Raw genomic sequence first — 17,039 nt, 5'->3', positions numbered from 1 at the left:
GAGATTTATTTTCTTAATACTCACTATGTTTTTGGAACCTCATTGATCACCCTGCCTGTTTTATTCTGTGCTCTGGGTGATAAGGCTCCAAGCACAGCTGTATCTAGTACAGGGCTGCTACAGTGGACTGTGATTTCCAGCTACATTGCACACCACTGTAAACACCCCCCTTATAAAATCTGGTTCTCTGGAACACTCAAAGCTGCTGGCTGCCAGGGAATGTTCTTTAATGAGGGTAAGGAGTACTTGAACACATCTATGACTTGGCAACCCTTCCTGCTTTTTATAAGCTACTATACACTTCAGAGAGAAAATATCTTAGAGGCTACTTTTTAATGGGACAAGTTTACTTAAGAGCTGAGTGGAGTTGGTGCCAGTAGTTCTGTTTTGTTCTAGCTTAATATTAGCCTTGTCAAAGTTCTTATAGTGTCTCCTGGGTGTTTCTCTATTGCATACCATATAAAGCTGGTTTTGGGAGCCAAGAATTTTGGCTGGAATATATATTATAGTGGTCTCATTATATTTTTCTAAAGTGCATCAGAGGTGGCCCTGTATTAAAGATCCATGGAGCATGGCTAATTTTTTTTTTTTCTCCCTTTTAGCTTTGCCTTAGCCCACACCACAGACATTGGATCCAGAATTTGAGCCAACCCAAGTTTGAGGGTTATTTGGGTTCCAAGGTCCTGGTTTGGCCTGTAATTAAATTTGGGGGTAATTAGTGATTTTTTTTTAGATGAGGCTTTGGATTTTGAAAATCACCAGACTTTGGGGATGGTACTTTTGGTTTGGGCCTAGGCTAGCAACTACTGTGCTAAAAGATTCCCTTCTCATCTTGCTGACACAAGTGATCATTCAAAGACAACTCACCATGTGGTACATCCTGTCTTGCCTCTTTGAGAAGCCAGTGTGTTTCATGGCTGCTTGGCGCTTTCATCCCGAGAGACATCATTAGAGGGTGGACTTGGCAATATACTTGCATCAGAGGGCATCCAGCCCATCTTTTGTAGAGTGCTTGTGGTGGAAGCTGGATCCGGTTCTGCCTGTACAAAGGAAAAAGGGGCTGTAACAAGGCCATGCTTTGTATGGGGAAAACCCTGGCTGCCACAGAAAAGACGGAGGGAAGGTGTTGAGATGTGGGTTAGAATTATTAAAATCACGTTTGGGCTTTAAGTTGCCTCTATGTCAGGTTTAAGAAAACATGGCAAAGAACCATTTTTAGTCCCTTTTTTTTGCCTATTCTCCTGTGCTGGATTTTGAGTTTTAGCTGAGAAGCAGCTGTGGGAGCCATGAACAGTGGAAACGATCACTGACAAAAATACTACGGCAGAGCCAGGTGCCACTTTATGTAGGTGGAAGACCAGTGGCACAGCCTTGCCTTGTTTTCAATGTGGTGTTGGTGGTGCCTGTGCGGGATGGGTGAAAAGACTCATTGCTCCCTCCTGTCCCTGCAGCAGCTCCCACAGCTCTCTCTGGGACAGTCCAGCCTGTCTCCCTTCACAATCTCAACCTAGCAGGAGGCTGATGCCAGCTTGCTCTGTAGTTTTCAGGAGAGCTGATTCTCTCTCTTTATATGATTTTGGGGAAAAGCAAGACTCAGTGACACTGAATGATCGACAAAGATGAAACAATGGGCCTTTTCAGCCTTAATCCTCAGAGACCAGAGGCACTATTTTCTCAGACTTTTCTACTGTTAAATTTCAACCCAAAATTTCAAATTTAGTATGAAGTGATTTCAGTGTCCAAATCTGAATAATGTCTCATAGGAAAAAAGTCATATGCAAATCTTTATTATTATGAATATTCAGATGAGACAGGAGGAGAAAGACTATATGGAGGGAAGCAGGAGTTCTGGTTTTAGATCTGCCCCATTTCCTTGTGTTGCTTTGGCCAGACCAATTCATTTTTCAATCTTCTCAGTTACAGGAGAGAAAAAAGTGCCTATATACTTCAAGTGGCTTTCAGAGTCTCTTTCCAAGTATTGTCAGTGTCTTAAACAAAATGCCTTATATAAACGCAAAATTTTTTGAGAAGCCTAGAAGACAATTTTTTACCTGCTCTAATTTTACCTATTTAATGAAGCTACTACTTAAAGGTACTACATGAATCAAAATGACTTTATTTATTTAGATTGGTGAAACCATACAAAGAAGACCAAGATTCTGGTTGCATTACTGTTTATTTTTAGATCAGATTCTGAACAAATAAATTGTTTTTCCCATGCTACAGTAAATACCACCAGATATAACCTTTCCTCCAACCTAAAATAAACCTTTCCCAAACTTAGCCAGTCCCTTTCCTAAAATATCCAGGATGACAGCTGGAGCTGGTGCTGTGCTCTCCAGGTTTGGAGTTGCAGGATGAGGAACAAGTGTGGAGCTGGCCAAGATGAGGGATCATGGAGACCTGGCCAGCACCACTCTCCTTTGATAGAAAAGGCTGGAGGCTGAGTAATAGCTCACTGCTGACCTACTGCACTTGGAAGTGTATTGGTAGTTACTGCAGTCCTCATTACCAGTATATACAATAGAAGGATGAATACTAGGATAGTGAAGACAAGCCAAAAATCTGTCAGATAGAAATCCTTGAAGGACCTCGTAAATACTTTATGTTTACACAGGGCCTGTATATTTTCACAATTACCTTTCCATGAGCCCAAAACGTTTTACACTGGAATGTTCAGGCTCTAGGAAATTATATTTTCTGATATGTCTGAAAACTGCAGGCTCAGCTTCTCTGTTGCCCCATTTGTTTCATGAACAATTAAAGCTGGATTGCCCCTGCCCCCAAATATGCAAAATGAAAATGGTGAGTTCTACCAAGATTATGTACTGATTGTAATTGCAGTGTGGTAAGAAGAAAATGGTTTGAATTTACAAGTGAGTGTTGTACCATAAATGTCAGATAGATGCAGCTACAGGATTTGCTTTTATTGTAATTCAGAAGCGGCAAGAAAAATTACTTTCCTGTAGTGATATTTTTAAGAGAAACAAACTTATAAGAAGTTTGAAAGGTTTGGTGCAGTTGGTCAAAACCTTAGGGTGAAAGTTTGGAGACATGAACAGGTAGATCAAATATAGTGAGTTTTGAAGCAGCTGTTGTGTTCCTCTGGTTTCTGTCACAAGGCACTTCTCTTTCCTGTCCAAAGCAAGGTCCCTCTTAGAGTGTGAATGGGACTGTCATGGGATAGGCACACCTGTTACATGTATTGGACATGCAGTGACAATGGATTGGAACTTAATATGTGGTTCTGGTTCTTGCTGTGAGGTCCGTCGTGAATCAACTGTAAGGTCCATAGTGAGTGTAACAGAGATCTCTTCAGTTCATGGACAAGACTTTCTGCCTGGTGTTGAGGGAGGAATAATAAATCCACAGTGACTTTTGGTGGTGTTTTCCATTTCTGGGGTGCCCCGTGAAACCAAAAGAAGTGACTTCTGCACACTTTCTGCAGAAGGCAAGGCGCTGAAGCAGCATCTGGAACTAATAACCTGTGTTTCACAGCTCACTGGTGGGCAGCAAACGAGCCGCTCCGGCTCCAACAGGCCCTTACGTAAAACCTGCACACAGTGATTTTCAGCTGTGAGAAACTTGAAATGGCTTCTGCTGGCCCAGTGAGAAGGAGACTGACTGACTCCCTTCTCGTTCACCTGGGACGACAAGCTGCCTGTATGGGCGTCACCGCAGCCCTCAGATGTGGTAGCACACAGGTGGAACATGCACATACATACACAGACAAATCACATCCAGCCATCAGATGGGGTATTCCACTAATTAGAAAGTCTGTTCTGGTGTCTGGCCACCATTTGGCAGATACTGACAGTTTCCACTTAAAGCCAGCCAACCTCACCAGAAAGCCAGCTGTGCGGCTGATCTCATGAAGATGTCATTGAACAACTGTTTGAACTCATTCAAGAAATGGTGGGTCTGACTCTAAGCAGGCTGAAATCCCCTGAGGGTCTTTGCTGGATATGGGAATACAGACATCCATTGATGTAATAGTTATACCTCAGTGTTCCTGAGTTACATGTAAGGATATCATCCTCATTCTGGCACTAGGTATTCCTTCCAAGTTCACCTTAATCTGAAGTGGATTCTCTTTGCTGTTCACATATATGTCACTTTTTCTGTTCCTGTGAGTGTTGCTACATCCTCATAAATATTGGTAGCTTGTCATAGTGGTTGCCATGATGGAAACATTTATTTAAAGGAAGAAACAGATGGCACCAAATAGTTCAATGAATTTCAGCATGTTTGAGAAATGAAAATCCCTTTTTAGAAATAGTATCAGTTTTGTGAAGCTGTTAAATGTTATTTCACACAATCACAAGGGAGATTTTTTTCTTCAGTACACTGTGTATGTAGAGCCACAGTGGAAGTAAGGCAAAAAAAAGAAAAAGGCTACAGTGGAGTAGTTACCCAAAAAGCCATAAAGCAACAAGCATAGTTTTATTAGCTGGTGCCACTCAATATGTGGAGTTGTGACAGTAGGTGAATGGGAGATGAAAGTGACATTAGACAGAAGAAAACAGAGGAAGCTGAGTCCTGGTGTTGGGGAGAAAGAAGAAAGGAGAAAGAAAGAGCAAGTCACACACCCCCAAAATTCATTCCCAGCTGTGGGTGTATATGTTGACTGCATTTCACTATAAATACACTGTCAGGTGCAGAGAGACAGCAGCTTATTGCCTGGAAGAGCAGAAAGTAATACCAGCATTCATGGTCTCATTTTTAACACGTGCTGCACTTGTAGTGGAGAGTCCTTGCCATAAGTCATAACTGAGGAAAAAACACATGCTGCACATGGATGGTATGTAGAAAGCAAGGGGCTTAGTTAAAGAATTTTTTTTTAAAATTATGCATGTTTGTAGAAATTTGTAGCTTACATTATTTTTATGAAAAATTAATTATGGTTCCAAATGTGCCTGTGAGAAGATATTCCTGGGCCTGTAAGAAGAGGGATTGATTTGTTATGGAAAGGGGAATACTGAAGTTTGAGGGATTAAATGCCTTTCCAAATGAAGTTGATTGTACCGCTGAAAGGAGAAGTGCTTTTGCTTGAAATCCTGGTTAAAAGTGTCAAATGCTTCTATTTACTGGACTGGGAACAGGTTATAATCTCTATCTCCAAGTAACTAATGTCATGTTTTAATAACCCAACTACACTTTTCCACTTTTCCACTAGAAAGTGCCTGATTCTTGGAGGGACTGAGAAATCTGAAATATTTTTCATATTTTTTTTCCATCTGTATTACTTTAGTTTACTTGGTTTGCAATCTATTAGACCTAAATTTCTGTACCCCATTTTGATTTAAAGGTCATCTGATAATCTGTGCCTGATTATTAAAACATATACTGCTGTCACTGTCCATTCCCAAACATTTTTAATGTACTAGTCAGTGCTTTCTTGGACCAGAGAGAGTGGAAAAGCTAAGGTGGCTGGTACAGTACATAAGGGTGGAGCCCTGAATGAAGCTTTTATAAAAGCTGTCTCATAGGAGGTTTCCTCTTTTTTTTTTTTCCAGTTTGGATTAAATTTTTTGGCATCGATTTGGGAGAAACTCATTATGTCATTGCATTCAAATGACAAGAGTTTGTGAATTTACCTTGGAAATTGCTCTACAATGCTCTATCCAGAGAAGATGCATTTTCCTGTTTGGTTATAAGCAAGATCACAAGACATTTATTTTAGTGCTCAATTTACTTCCTTTCCTCACTTCTCTTTTCTCCAGTCCTGTGGAAGTTTGTTTGAAACGTTTCCTTGAATTTAGATAGCTTGTGCTGGTGTAATTTTGAGAAATTACTTCTTTGCATCTGGTTGGTTATAATGCCGGGGCAGATGTAACACGCTTGTTTTTGCAAAAGATTAGTACAGGCTTAGATAATAATTTGGAAAATACAAGGATAGCTGAATCATTGCCATTCTTAATACAGTAATAATTAGTAGTATGTTCCAGGGTTAGCCTGTTAGATATCAAGAGAGCTAATCTGTTGTTGGCTCTTTCTCTCTGTGTACATTTATACACATTCATATATATTCTCTCTCTAGAGCTGGCTAGGCATTGCTTGCAGGGATCCTCCTCTCCTGACCATTCAACTGAGCAGCCTCAGCAGGAGGGCGTTTGCTCCTGGCCCCCTGGATGCTAAAGGGAGGGGATGCTAAAGGTCCCAGATGAAGGTTCAGAATCCCCATGACTGAGGTGAGAAGCCATTTCGGATCTCTCATGTTTCCGCCATATGTAGTCTTTTAGAGGTCATGTCCTCCGGATACCAATCTTCAAGGCCATGGTGCAGCACCTCGTGTTGGACTTGAAGTGCTGTTGATATATGTGTAAGGGCTGAGAGCAGGTTTTGCATGTGGTGAGTTGAGGCTGTGGTGTTTATATTACTGTTTGTATAATTCAAGCATGTAGATCCACTTCCACAATCCTTTACCTGTTTACCCCAAGGTGTCATGCACAACCTAATTCATTTATTTGTAGCTAAATGCCCTTGAATAAACAACTGCATCTATATAAACTGGGTAGAAACTGCTGTTTTTCTAACTTAATAGTATTTTATACTGATGATGATGGTGGGAAAAACTTAATAAGAATGAAGGAACAGAAAGGTGAAGGAACAGAGAAGTGAACTCTTGGCAGAAACCCACCAAACATTCTACATGTTCCCTGTTTCTCCTTGCCCTCCTTGCCCCAATCCATCTCTTTTCCAAAACATAAAGGCTTTCTTATCTGTTTTCTTTGTTTCTTTTTTATTCTGCAATTTTTCAAGCATTAGAGATAGTTTCCCAGCAGATTATGAGACCTCATGGAAATCCATTTTTCTTTTGTGTACAGTAGTTGCTAAACATATATAACTTTCAAATCTTCTCTGGGAAATAAGCAACAGAGCTAACATTCAACTAACCCAAGCAACATATTTCCCAGTAAGTTCTGTACTATCAAAAGGCCTTTAGACTGAATAGCTAAATGTCCTCTCATTTAAGGATTTTGAGGGAGCCAGGACCAGGGAATGCTGGGGAGCTTGTTGTCTTACGGTCAATGTAAATATTTGTAGATATACTGAAGGGAGTCTGAACCCTGCAAAATTTTGGCTCCTGATTTAACCATAAGGGTTTCTTACTCAGTTTAGTGTTCAACTAATATAGAGACAGCAAGGAGTCATAGGCCTGGTCTGCCATGCAAAGTTCCACTGAAGAGTGATTTTCAATAGAGCTAATTGAACAAAAGCACACCAATAGCATGCATGCACTTACATCAGAGTCACAGTGATTTTATAGGTTTAATTTAACTTTAAATCAGTTTAAATGTGTCTATTTCAGGAGTTAGTACTGAGTGGAACAAATCAATTTTAAAATTAATTTAATTTAAGTGGTGTCCTTTTCCGGTGTAAGAAGGTCTTATAGACCTTCCTGTTTCCCTTTATTGATCTCAGTGGTATTCTATGAATATACTAAAAGACACAATTTTTTCCCTTCAAAATTCACTTGCAAAACTACTGAATTCAGTCATCTGCACATGATTAACATTTCTGCAGTACATATGTACTGTTCTATAGTGGGATCAATATTGGCATGTAACTTGTGGATAAGCTTTTTCATGGTTTTTTTTACCAAATGTCTTGTTGAAAAGAAAATTAGTGGGCCCATGACAAGTATGCAGAAATCTTTTTTGACTTTCTAAGACCAAAAAAAAAGAATTTGTATTTAAATGTAACCACTTTCCTGCAATGTTGTGAGTTTGATCACGATGAGGTAACTTTAACAATGACAGAGAGTAAAAAAGCTAATATAAATCAACTGTATTTCTAATGTAGTAACATCTACATTTCTTCATAGCAGTGCAGCTCATTTGGGAATAGAATGAATATTATGAAATAAATATGTTCAATTTTTCTGGCTAAATGAAATGTACAGAAAAAAAAAGAATGCTTTAGTCTCAGTAAATGAATAAATAGTAGAGACTAGAACTGAATAGCTCTAATACTTGCCAATGTTTATAGCACAGGTAAGTAATTTTAATGACCTCCAATGTTCTAATGTTCCCCTCAGTGAACGAACCAGCCTGTCCTCCCAGTTGTTCAGTCCTGACTATGCTCAGACAAAAACACACCACAAGCATTAAGCAACCCCCAAAACATCCTCCTGAGAACTATTTATACAAGATGCAGTGGTCAGTCAGGGTAGTAAAACAGTGGTTTACAAGAAGCCCAAATAAAACCTAGGGCTGTCCCAAGCAAGATGGCCTGTGGCGAGTCGATGGGTAAACATTCTCAGTGCACAGAGGGAAAGATGGGAGTAACAACCTAAACCAGAAGAGGGCAAATCTGTGAATAAATCCAAGCAAGCAACATTGCCTGTGTTTTCATGCACCTTGGTCCCTCATGCGTGTTTGAATTAGGACTATGCTTCTCTCCCACCCGCCTTTAAGTCCTTGCAATCATTTGAAACTTACATAAAATACAGAGTAAAACTATTTGAAGAAAAGCTCTCTTGTACTGTGTTGTCTATGAAAACCTCCGCGTTATGATTAGATCTGTTATGGTTAGATCCTTAACAATTTATTTCAGTGGGAAAACTTCCACTGGATTTAATAGCAACAGGGCCTGAACTATATTTCCATGAATCATTTCAAGACAGATTACCATTCAGGGATATTGGCTTTTTACCAAATGACTGTCTTATTTAGATCATAAGGCAGATTGTCTTTGTTCCATGTTATATCTAGTCTCATGGATGTGGTCTTGAAAGGAACCTGAAACTTGGATATCATAACTTTGGTGAAACAACCTTAATATTTTAACATATTATGTTACTATAATGAATTATGTTTTGGGAGAAAATGTTCTCACATGCCCTATAAAAGAAAAATTTATGCTAGATCTATTTCTGTAGTGTGGCTACAGCTCTGTGTCTCTTCTTGAGGTAAATCTATTAGTGTAAAAAAGATCTACTTGATAAAATCCAAATGTAAGCAACCTGTGTTATTCCATACTAAAAGGCATTTTCAAGATGGTAAATGAATGTCCTTGCTTGAAATTGCATTTTGAAACCGAGGGCTTTGTTGCATAAACGCAAGTATTCAGCAGCAATCGTAGTCACCAGCTGAACAAAGTGTCTTTGTGAGGCATTTGGGGAGGCTCATGGTTGTGCAGGAGTGGAGGACCCACCAATGTTGGGGATGTGCCTGCAGGGGCTGGTGCCTGGGCACGGTGTACATTTGCTGTCTAATTGCCCCAAGGGCAGCACTACAACCTGGAGAGCTGTGAGCACTGCTTGGGCAGCTGGCAGGGCTGCTGGTGGGCTAGTGCACATGTAGGTGCCAGGGATGGTTTACAGGCTCCTGTTCACCATTTGTACTCTCCTTCTGGCTCTTCTGCAGGTTTCCTGTGCCATCTTTGGATCTTGGATGCTTCTGGGAAGGCTGATCCTGACAAAGTTATGTTAAACATGCCTTTAACAACAGCTTGAGCCCCCAGCTACACAGGAGGAGGGGTGCTAGGGGACTGTGATGGGGAAGGCTGGGGACCTGTGAGTCCTGGCAGTAAGAAAACAATTTCTCCTCCTCCACTCTCAGGTCTGCAACTGCAGAATAGGTTTAGGGGTCTGAAGGCAGGTGGAGGAGGACACAAGATTTGGTGACAGCAGCCATAGGTAAGACATTAAATGCTTTATTTGCTTCACTGTCTACAAACAAGGACTCCTAGGTCTCCAAAGTTAGTGTAAAGATTCAAGGGGAACCACCAGCAATAGCCAAGGACTGAGTGAGGGATTACTTCTGAAAACTTGAGCCATAGAAGTCTATGAAACCAGATAGGCTTCGTCTCAGAATGCTGAGAGAGCTGGCCAATGTCTTTGCAAGGCTGCTGTCTTTCATCTTTGAAAGGCTGTGAAGATTTGGGGATGATGCCCGCACGATGTCAGAATTACAAGTATTTTAGCTATGTGCAAGATAAACCAAAAGTTCAGTTTATAGAGCTGCAGGTCAATCAGCCTCACTTCATTTACTGGGAAAATCATGAAGTGAGTCCTCTTGGAACAGATTTCTGGGCACATGAAGGAAAAAGTGGTTATATTAGCATGGATTTACTGGAGGTAAACTGTGCCTGACTGACCTGATTGCCTTCTATGCAGAAATGCATGGGTTTGTGGTTAAGGAGGGAGCAGTGGATGCTATTTTCCTTGACTCTAGCAAGGCTTTTGACACTGTCTTTCATCTTGTTCTTGTATCTAAAATAAGATGGTACAGTTTAGAGGCTGAACAACAAGATGGTAAAATAACTCTTTGGGTGGTTGGCCTTGGAGGGTGGAGGCTTAAAAAGGAGAGCACTGCAGGGTCTATCCCTAGAACTAGCCTGTTTAACATTTCCATAAATGACAGGAGGACACAATGGGATGTACTTTCAACAGAATTGCAGATGTTGACAAACTGGAATGATCACCACTCATGCTTGAGGCTGCACTACTGGGACTTGTTTATCCTGGAGATGAGATGACTTTGGAGGCACCTAACAGTGTGCCCCTTCCTCCCTGCCCCACATAACTACTGGAGATCATTGAGAAGATGGAGCCATGGTCTTCACAACTGTGCATGGTGGACAAGAAACAACTGGCACAGGCTGAAACAAGGGAATTCATACTGAATATGAGGAAATGTCTTTTCACCATGAGGAGAGTGGGATAGTGGCACAGGCTGTCCAGAGGGGTTTCACAGCCTTGATTCTTGGAGGTTTTTAAGACTTGACTGGAGATATGCCCAAGCATGTGGTTTGAGCTCACGGCAGGAGGCTGGTCCAGACAACTGCTGAGATCCCTTCTGACTTGAACAATCCTTGATTCTTATGATCTCATAGATACAACTACAGTTTGGCTTGGTGTTTTCCTGAGAAGCAATATGTTGATAAAGGCTTTCTTTAGCCAATTCTATTTAAAGATGCCTTGGCCTTGTAACAGTCTTTCATAAAACAACTTTTTTGCCTGTCTCCTCCACCTCCCAAAAGCAAGGTTATTCTTTACAGCAACAGACAAAAGACTCATTGAAAGAAATGTCACTGATGATGAGCAGGGAATCGGGGCAGCCTTTAGTGTGTTCTTACATGTGAAGAAGGTCACTGATAATAATGTAAGGTATATAGTGGATGTAGGCAATGCACACATTTAATTATCCCAGACAAAGCCAAGATCACAGAAGCATATAATGAGCTATGCCTTGCCTTTTTACAAATGACTGATTTGACACAACATAAGGATATTTCATAGGCTTCTGCAATAATGTAGAACATTTGCTTTCTATGCAACAGAACAAAACTGTGAAGTTGTAAAAACTGAAAACCTATGTACTGCTATATATACTCAAGATATATACTCGAGGATCTGTTGGAATGCAACAGTATTCACATTGCCCTTATTCAAAAATTATTTGGTGTCTGCACATATTTCATGTAATTCAGGAAGTAGCTATTATCATTATTCATGTGAAATGAATTTCACATTGGGTCCACTGTGCTAGGTACAGTATTTTTCATAGTAGTACAGTGTGTAGTATTTCTAGACAAAGCTTAAAGCAGGCAAATACAGATTTTTATCTGGTGTATGAAGATGGAAAAGAGGCAGAGATGAAAAGGAATCTACTCATTTAGGAAGAATAAAATTCCTCTGGTGGAGTGTTTTACGTAACAAACAGCACAGTTCTGACAGCAGCTTGTCCTGAGCAGGATCTGTGGTTCCCTCTGAGTTCCATTGCTTGTACTTCATTAAGTGGTAGCACTCAGTGAGATTAAGAATGAAAAAATCCGTCTCTCTGGGATTTTTAGGTTTTGTTTTCACTAGTCGATACTAAATTCTGCACTCAGCCACTTTGATTTGTAAGATAAATTACTGCTCATTTCAACTCAGAAGGAAAGAGCGGTTCAGAGAGGCTAATTTTTCTATAAATTGGCGTTCTGGTCCCCTGAAACGTGGATCTGTAATAAGATGGTGTTCCAAATTTTCATTGCCTGCAGTCTGTTTCATATAACTGGGGATGGGTATGATGTGTTTTGGTGCACATATGACTATTCTTTTTAGGGATTCATTTAAATCCATCCCAGTTTAGAAGAAGAAACTTGTCTCACAGCTGTGTAGGTGCCATGTATGAAGTGCATTGTCTTCTCAGCTCAGTTACGCTTAGTCAGGTGGTCACATCACAAAACCAGCAGAGTAACTCGCTTGAAAAAACAATCTTTTGTATGTCAGGAGGGAAGACAAAAATTAACAACATATGGAAAGAGTTACTTTTACCACAGAGATGAAAGGTACATTGGTAAAACAGGATGTGGGCAAATGTATGCTCCAGTTGTCTCTGTGGTTTGTGTAAGCCTGTGTCTGACCAGGAGACTCTGGCTTATGGTGTGTCCAGGTCATAGTCAGAATAATTAATGTTTGGGGTTTTTTTTGAAAATGGAAACTATAAAACAAGCTTGTAACTACAGTAGTACATTGATTTCAATTGTAAGATTCTGGCCTACTAGAGTTCCATAAAATTATTCTTGAATTTTGCAGAAAGTATCTTTATTTTTTTCACCCAGTGTCAGAAATAGTGGGTACATGTTTTTCAATTTTATACATATACATTTCCTGACACTTTGCCTAGAACCTGAAAAGTGTTAGAAAATATTTGATTTGTGAACTATCTTTGAAAAGGCTGTCTTTCTAGCTGCTAATGCTGCAAAAAACCCCCTATGCAATGATATGCATAAGCCTGAATTTCTCCAAAGTACTTAACTTTAAACTATTTGATATCATCGGGAATTCCAGAGGATTTCAGCTCAGATTAAAAATCTTTTTTTAATGTGAAAAGTCATGTAAATTGATAAATGAGTCTTATGATATCCTGTCTAGGATGACCAAGTCATGCACAGGATAAGAGTTTATCACATATCTCACACAAAGCAAGGCAATGCTTGATAAGCAGTTTTATTGGGTAATTACATTTTTTTTTTTTACATTTGCAAATAAAGCAGATTGATTTCCATCTTGAAGTAATTTACTAACACATTATAAACTCATCAAACACTAACATGGTATGGTACGCCTCATTTCCTGTTTACTAAATAATCTTCTGGCTGTCTGCTTTGTGTCTTTCAGGTTGAACCTGGAATTGTTCTCTGCCAGGGATGTCATGGAGACTGGTGTCAGAGTCCTTCACCTGAAGGAGAACATTGCCTCCTTGGCTTGACTTCATGCAAGTACAAGCCATGGCGGATCCCCAGAGGTTTGCAGTCCCAAGCCAGAACACGCAGAGGTGTTCCAAGGTACTATTAAAAGGCAAAAAACATTATCAAATTGATGTCACATGATGTTTCTGGCAGAGTTTTTTTCTTTAAGCATCTATTTGTGAAGATTATTTGGGAGGTATATGAAACTTGTTCCTACCTTCTTTAGCATGAACAGCAGGTGTCCTTTATAGAAAGGACCAAGGTCCTTTCTAGTACAAGGTTGCCTAGTGCATCAGGGGTTTATTGAAACAGCACCAATGAAATGATCTTCTGGGAACTGTACAAAAAGGGAAAAATGCCCTTTAGAGCCTTAAAGGTTCACTGAAACAGTAATTTAAAAGGATTTGAATGCAGTTACTTATGACAATTTCCCATGCCAATTCAAAGCTGGCCTGCTCTTTCTTCACATTTTTTTCATTTTATTAGTGTATGCTTTTACAGGAAATGAGTTAACATAAATCATATCACAGACAAGATAAGCAACAAAGTCACTGGAAGTAACATGCTAGGGTAAACAAGAATTAGACTAAAGGAATTTTTGCCATATGGGGCACTCTCAAAAGGCATATAAAATCTCCTGATAAATGAAGTATTTATGGTACTGTATTTCATACGACTACAAGAGTGAATTCATCCTTTCAGGAAGGTATATTAAGACTGTTCTTTTGAGTGGAGGGTCATGAGTGGGAGAGGCAGTGACTTCATTTCCACCTTGAGCATCCTGGAGGAAAGGAGAAGATGCATATGCAACTCCTACTGCATTGCAGTTCACACAGCAAAAGCCCAATGAATTATGCTTCCAACAACAACAAAACTGGCCATGTAATAAAAACATGTGGCTGGTTTTGTTTTGTAATATAATAATTTTCCATAATTTTCACAGTGTCTTTTATCCTGAATGGCTGGTACTTTACACCTTTTCTTGTACACAATTTGTTTTTTAATGTCTTAACTACATGTCATTTGGGACCTACCTGCGAGCAAACAAGGATAAAAGTATTTTCTTCTATTGATCTGGATGGTGTAAAAAGCTATCTGTGCATCATCAGTGCAAATTTGGTTAGGACTTGTCTGCTTGCCTGCTTTATAAAAAATTTTCAAGCATGAACTACTGGCAGCTGGTTCACACTAACTTACCTATTAACAATGTGGTAAGCTGCTCTTTTGGACCATGGAGATGGGAAGATAGTGAATAAGAGTGAATATTTAATAAAAATTGTGCACTTGCTTCAGTGACAAGTGAAGCAGTTTGTATAAACCTTTTAGGAAGACAAATGAGAATTGTACAGTGGGAATTTTTTGGGTTGCAGTGGCCTGCAGGGGTAATGACATCAATAAGTGCAGTATTGTATACTTATTCCCTTACACAGTAATGCTATCATAAACATAATTAATACAAAATGTGCTAAGGCACTCAACCCCAAATTTCTGAGTGATAGTCTGCAGTGTGTACCAATCTGAAGATATTATAGAACATAAACTAGTGTGCTTTTTTAGTTCTCAGCCGTCCATGGCAATAAAACTAGAAAGCACACTAAAAACTGATACAGCAAAGTTTCTTTCAAATTCCATTTACAGTCTCATAATTTCCTTATTAATTCACCAAATCCCCTTGCAGTGAGTGTCCCAGGCTGCTGCTGAGTGTGCTGAGCTCATGTAAAATGCTGTTGTGCTTTGTAATGCAGAGCAAAGTGTTGTGGAAGGAAGCAAAAAGGGGGAACAGAAGGCTGATCACTAGGACATCCAAAAGAGAGGTGCCTTCAGAGAAAAGTTGATGCTCCCTGACAATTCTGGCAGGCTTGTGGTTTGCTTAATCCTCAGAGCTTTTTTATGATACATTCTGTTAGAGCCTTTTAAAAGAGATGAAGGAAGAAGTTTTGTTTCCCTAACACTTTCAGCATAAATGAGTTGTTGTTAGATTGCTTTGAATAAAACAAAGACAATATTTTAAATGGTTTACAAAGAAACAGCAAATGGCTTTTTTGGCTGGTCGGTTGCTCACTCCAGTGAAACCCATACAGAATAGTTGTCTGGGAGCAAGCATTGTGCTCTGGGTGCTCTGACAACACCTCTTCTTGCCCCAGTGTGTGCTCAGTGGCTTGAGTACTTGCATGATGAGTTCTGAGTGCCTTCTCTGCAGCAGGGGACCACAGGTGACTGTGGTTGCTGTTCTGCTGTTCTCACCAACACTAGGAAGGGAATGTTCTGCAGCCATCTTGTGAAACAAACCTCCAGAAATGTAATGTGTCATGAAATTAATGTATTCATAACCATAAGCAGTTAGGGTTTGGGTCTTCTGTCTTACTCATAAAATTGCAGATCTTGCAGCATGTAACTCTTAAGACCAAGATGACAAATGCTGTGAAGTCCTTAAAGGAGAAGGGTGCTGTTCAACCTCTTACCCTATGGGATCCAATGAAATCCGATATGGAGGTGACATGACTGCAGGTAGAACAACGATAAGTTATTTTTCCATCTTGTACATCAATAATGTTAAAGTGAAGAATATGTGGCTTGACTGGTGTATTTTAAAAAGGTAGCTTGGGGAAGATGCAAAAAATAATTGCCATGATTTTTTTCTTGAGAGTTGCCTTGGACGTAATTATTGATTCTCAAGTGTGTGCGTGTTTTTTTTTTTTTTTTTTTGTTTGTTTGTTTTTTTTTGTTTGGTTTGGTTTGGTTTGGTTTGGTTTTTTTTTTCCTTTTTTTTCCCCTTCTTTTTCCTCTACTGCAAAAATGTTGTTATTAGGTTAGAAAGAATGGGGCAACCAGCTAACGAAGGGAAAGAAGCAAACAATCTGCCAAGCTTGCATGAAGGCAGCAGCAGCTCATAATTTTTTGATACTGTTTCTCATTTATGTGTTTTCCTGTACCATTTTTTTGTCATGAAATAAGCATGGATGAAACACTGTAAATTTGGTCCAAATGTAAAAGTTATTCAGTACCTGCCCACACTTGGAAACTGTAGCGATGAGAGTTGCTGTACAAGGACAAAGTGCTGTTATGTTTTGTAACACATACGAATGAATGATTCTGACCCTTTGAAGAGAAAAGGTCAATGTCAGTTCTTACAAAAGCAAGGACTGTGGCCAAGCAATGTTGGCTGGAACTTGCACAAGCCTACAAATGCACCTTAGCGTTGGCCTGTAGCAAACACCCAGATATTCCAACTTTATTAAAGAAAACACAAACACCTGCCCCCCCGCCCCAATCTTCCAGATCTGCTTATTGGGGCCAAATTTTTCTTCTGCTCTTTGTGATCTGGATGGCTACCCACTGGGGATCAAGATGAGATCACCAGACATGTTTTTCTACGGGTGACCTAAATCTGAAGCTGTTATCTTCCTCAGCTGAGCAAGCAGTAGAAACTAAAAACAAAAGCAACTACTAAAGAAAACTCCTTGGCTTTAAAACTGTTAAAGAGGAAGCAAACTGTAGTTGAGAAGCAAGTTTCCAAAACAAAGATCTCCTTAGAGTAATACATTTGACACTTTGCCATAGGCAGAGTTCTGTGCATGTCTGAGAAACCCTCACAGAGCTCAATATGAGGAACGTGTGGCTGGTGAACTTGATGCTTGGCATTGATGGGGATGATTGACTTACTGTGTGCAGCACAGAGGGTTGAGGGACTGGCTGACTCCCTTCATTTCTCCCACAGTAGTGATGATACTTGCACATCAGAATAAAACAGGCTATTCTTTTTCACTCCAGCTGAAATGCCTCCCCTGTTGCCCCCCAGTGACTGAAGGAAGGGAGCAGGGCTTTTATGAATGTGTTAGCCTGGAGCCCACTGA

General features: G+C 39.9%; 1 protein-coding gene across 1 annotated transcript in view; it reads left to right on the top strand.

The window, feature by feature from the left end:
• The window catches only part of LOC108505113 (chloride channel protein C-like), an 86,965-nt gene that overhangs the window by 47,712 nt on the left and 22,214 nt on the right, over positions 1–17,039 (top strand). Inside the window, 1 exon segment of the mRNA XM_017830812.1 lies at positions 13,115–13,281. Within this exon segment, the coding sequence (XP_017686301.1) occupies positions 13,115–13,281 (167 nt within the window).

This window comes from Lepidothrix coronata, unplaced genomic scaffold, assembly GCF_001604755.1.
Source record: "Lepidothrix coronata isolate B3197 unplaced genomic scaffold, Lepidothrix_coronata-1.0 Scaffold6, whole genome shotgun sequence".
Classification (NCBI taxonomy): Eukaryota; Metazoa; Chordata; class Aves; order Passeriformes; family Pipridae; genus Lepidothrix; species Lepidothrix coronata.
The sequence above is the reverse complement of the archived record's forward strand: the minus strand, read 5'-3'. Positions and strand labels throughout refer to the sequence as shown.